Consider the following 2,165-nt stretch of genomic DNA (forward strand, 5'->3'; position numbering starts at 1 on the left):
AAAACAAGTCTGTAAAAATAGAAGTTAGGAGAGTCCTTACCTTTAGCGGGGAGGGTAGTGACCAGACAATGATAGGAGGAGGCTTATAGGGTTTTGGTAACATTTTAGTTTTAATTTAGATTCTGCTTATTGGAGTGAATTTACTTTGTAAAAATTCTTTGAATTGTACACTTATGATTTGTGCCCTTTTCTGATATATGTTATATTTAAAGATAAAAATTATTTTTGGAAAGTTGCAAACTTTTGTAAATATCCATTATCACTTATTTCTTTAATATAACCAAACAAGAAACCCACAAGAAAAAATTTCTTTACATACTCAAAAGGTACTTTTATAAGAAGTACTAATATATCATTTTAGTTCTGAAAGTACTCTTTTACTTAAAGTTAACTCAACAAATATTCATTTAGAGCTTCCAATAATTAAGAACTGGAGATCAGATAAGGAGCACTTCTGTGACTTAAAAGTTTTGATAACACACCAGAGTTATAATTTGGAATGAAATGGCAAATACTATATGCAATAGAAAATAAGGACGCCTGGTGGCGCTGCAGGCTAGGAGTTTGAATGAAAGACTGGCTACCAGGATCGCCATTAAGCTAGAAATCAGAACTCTGACTGCTTCCTAAAAGGAAGCATATTAGGTAAGATCTAGGGGCAGAGATCTTCAGAGAGAGCATCGTTCTAGTCCAAGTCAGTCAGAAAGATTTAAGTAGGGGTTTTTTAACCAAATCATCTGAGTTGATTGCATACCGAGTTGAAGAAACTGCCACTTCTTGAACAGGGTCTGAACAATGGAGACCGCGCTAGCAAAAACGCCACAGAAAAGGCAAGTTATCTTTCTTGCTTTATTGTTGCTTTTGTGGGAGGCTGGCTCTGAAACAATTAGGTATTCCATGCCAGAAGAAACAGGAAGTGGCTCCTTTGTGGCCAACCTAGCAAAAGACCTGGGGCTCAGGGTGGGAGAACTGGCCCCTCGGGGTGCGCGCATCCATTACAAAGGAAACAAGCAGCTCTTGCAGCTCGATATAAAGACCGGGAGTTTACTTCTATCTGAAAAACTAGACCGGGAGGTGTTATGCGGGGCGACAGATCCATGTATACTGCAATTCCAACTATTACTGGAAAACCCAGTCCAGTTTTTTCAAGCTGATCTTCAGCTCACAGATATAAATGACCATTCCCCAGAGTTCCTAGAAAGGGAAATGCTCCTAAAAATCCCAGAGAGCGTCCAGCCAGGGACTGTGTTTCCTTTGAAGATAGCGCAGGACCTTGACATAGGCAGCAACACTGTTCAGAACTACACAATCAGCCCCAACTCCTATTTTCATGTTGTCGCTCATAATCGAGGAGATGGCAGAAAATACCCAGAATTGGTGCTGGACAAAGCGCTGGATCGGGAGGAACAGCCCGAGCTCAGTTTAACGCTCACGGCACTGGATGGTGGGGCTCCGCCAAGGTCTGGGACGACTACCATTCGCATTGAAGTCGTGGACATCAATGATAACGCCCCTGAGTTTTTACAGTCGCTCTATGAGGTACAGGTCCCAGAGAACAGCCCCTTAAACTCCTTAGTTGTCAGGGTCTCCGCCCGAGATTTAGATGCAGGAACGTATGGGACTGTAGCTTACACTCTATTCCAAGGTGATGAAGTTACTCAACCATTTGTAATAGATGAAATAACAGGGGACATTCGTCTGAAAAAAGCATTGGATTTCGAGACAACTCAATATTATAACGTGGAGATTGCGGCAACTGATGGTGGGGGCCTTTCAGGAAAATGCACTGTAATTATACAGGTGGTGGATGTGAATGACAATGCCCCTGAATTGACCATGTCAACTCTCACCAGCTCTACCCCAGAAAACTCCCCAGAGATTGTAGTTGCTATTTTCAGTGTTTCTGATCCAGACTCTGGGGACAATGGCAAGATGGTTTGCTCCATCCAGAATGATCTCCCTTTTCTCTTGAAACCAACATTCAAGAACTTTTACACCCTGGTAACGGAAAGCCCATTGGACAGAGAGACTAGATCCGAGTACAACATCACCATCACCGTCACAGACATGGGGACTCCCAGACTGAAAACCGAGCACAACATAACCGTACTGGTCTCCGATGTCAACGACAACGCCCCGGCCTTCACCCAAACCTCCTACACGCT

The 2,165-nt window shown here is 42.8% G+C and overlaps 3 protein-coding genes across 4 annotated transcripts in view; all 3 read left to right on the top strand.

Moving 5' to 3' along the window:
• LOC105297013 (protocadherin beta-2) overlaps nucleotides 1-2,165 on the top strand; it is an 87,838-nt gene that overhangs the window by 21,791 nt on the left and 63,882 nt on the right. The gene's annotated exons all lie outside the window — the stretch shown is intronic.
• Nucleotides 1-2,165, top strand: part of LOC105297012 (protocadherin beta-4) — a 9,584-nt gene that overhangs the window by 1,755 nt on the left and 5,664 nt on the right. The gene's annotated exons all lie outside the window — the stretch shown is intronic.
• The window catches only part of LOC105297066 (protocadherin beta-5-like), a 2,279-nt gene continuing 703 nt past the window's right edge, over nucleotides 590-2,165 (top strand). Inside the window, exon 1 of the mRNA XM_023534906.1 lies at nucleotides 590-2,162. Within this exon, the coding sequence (XP_023390674.1) occupies nucleotides 796-2,162 (1,367 nt within the window). The 5' untranslated portion in view covers nucleotides 590-795. The remainder of the gene's footprint in view (nucleotides 2,163-2,165) is intronic.

Source organism: Pteropus vampyrus, unplaced genomic scaffold (assembly GCF_000151845.1).
Source record: "Pteropus vampyrus isolate Shadow unplaced genomic scaffold, Pvam_2.0 Scaffold134, whole genome shotgun sequence".
NCBI lineage: Eukaryota > Metazoa > Chordata > Mammalia > Chiroptera > Pteropodidae > Pteropus > Pteropus vampyrus.